Raw genomic sequence first — 1,191 nt, 5'->3', positions numbered from 1 at the left:
CCAGAGCTTCGTAGGGTCATCAATGTCCGAAGTTTGAGACCGTCGTCAGTGTCTGAGGACATGAGGGTAATGATACTAACCCTGTGGAGGGTGCGCCCGTAGCCAATTCATGGGGAGATAAGTGGGTGTCATACAAAGTAGAGTGGTTATGCACCATGATGGCTACTAGTGCAGCAGCCCACCAGGGAGTAGTGTACCCTCGTCTATCTGCTTGGGCAGTGTGGATAGAGGATTTGACATCACGAATGAGCCGTTCAATCATCCCCTGACTCTGGGGCCTTCTCGGTACTCCCGGTCTCAAAGAGATGCCCATCATCCTGAGGAACATTGCAAGCTCTTGTGACTGGTGAGCCCCGGCCATATCCATCTGGAGGACTGAAGGGACTCCATAGCAAGCACACCACTGGAGTAACGCCTGAATCACGTCCCTTGTGCTTGTGGAGAACGATGGCACAGCAAGCGCGACACGAGTCCCCTCATCCATCAGAACACATAGGTACTGCCATCCTCCAGGGCTCAACTCGGGAGGTCCCCCCAACTTGACATCATTCGGTTTGGTCAGAAAGTCGATCTGGACATTGGTGAACCTGCCCGAGTTCCTCTTGCGTACCAGTGGTTGAGCAGGTTCCTTTGCGAAGGGTTTGCCCATCTGGCATTCATGACAGGCAGATACACCCCTGCGAACATCAGCCACCATTGTGTCCCAGACATATCCTGCCTTCCATAATGCTTCCCAGGCTCGGGGAGCACCCTGGTGGGCAGCTAGCAACGGATGGGAATGGCTACGGTACAGCGCCCATTCCCGCGCCCTCGTTGTGTTCAGATAAACCTTCCAGCCCTCGTGAATGCTGGGATCCTGGTGTTCTAAAACACCACCCACCTCGCTCAGCCGAAAGTAAGGACCATGCGCACCTCCTCTGGCCAAAGCATAGGCACTCTCATTCTGCGGCTTCTTGGCAAGCCTTTCTTGGAGTGCAAGGACGAGGTCTCCGAGTCGAATGCCACAAACCTCGTGAGTTTCACAAAACTCTCGGTCCTTCAAGGCATTACTCTCCAGTTCTAAGATATCCTTTGGTTCCATATTGGCCAAATCTGTGGTGTCATCGAACTGGACCCGTCGTCCCCCCTGCTCAGATCCTCCTGACCTCGTTACAAAGGAAACTCCTACAGTCGGAGGATCAACCATAGTCA

General features: G+C 53.7%; 1 protein-coding gene across 1 annotated transcript; it reads right to left on the bottom strand.

The window, feature by feature from the left end:
• Nucleotides 1–182: 182 nt before the first annotated feature.
• On the bottom strand, nt 183–864 carry Pmar_PMAR028957 (retrovirus polyprotein, putative; the record flags this gene model as incomplete). The annotated part of the gene is made up of 1 exon (XM_002779822.1): nt 183–864. A coding segment is annotated over one exon (682 nt), but the record flags the coding sequence as incomplete, so codon positions are not given.
• Between the last annotated feature and the right edge of the window lie 327 nt (nt 865–1,191).

This window comes from Perkinsus marinus, assembly GCF_000006405.1.
Source record: "Perkinsus marinus ATCC 50983 genomic scaffold scf_1104296945256, whole genome shotgun sequence".
Classification (NCBI taxonomy): Eukaryota; Perkinsozoa; order Perkinsida; family Perkinsidae; genus Perkinsus; species Perkinsus marinus.
The sequence above is the reverse complement of the archived record's forward strand: the minus strand, read 5'-3'. Positions and strand labels throughout refer to the sequence as shown.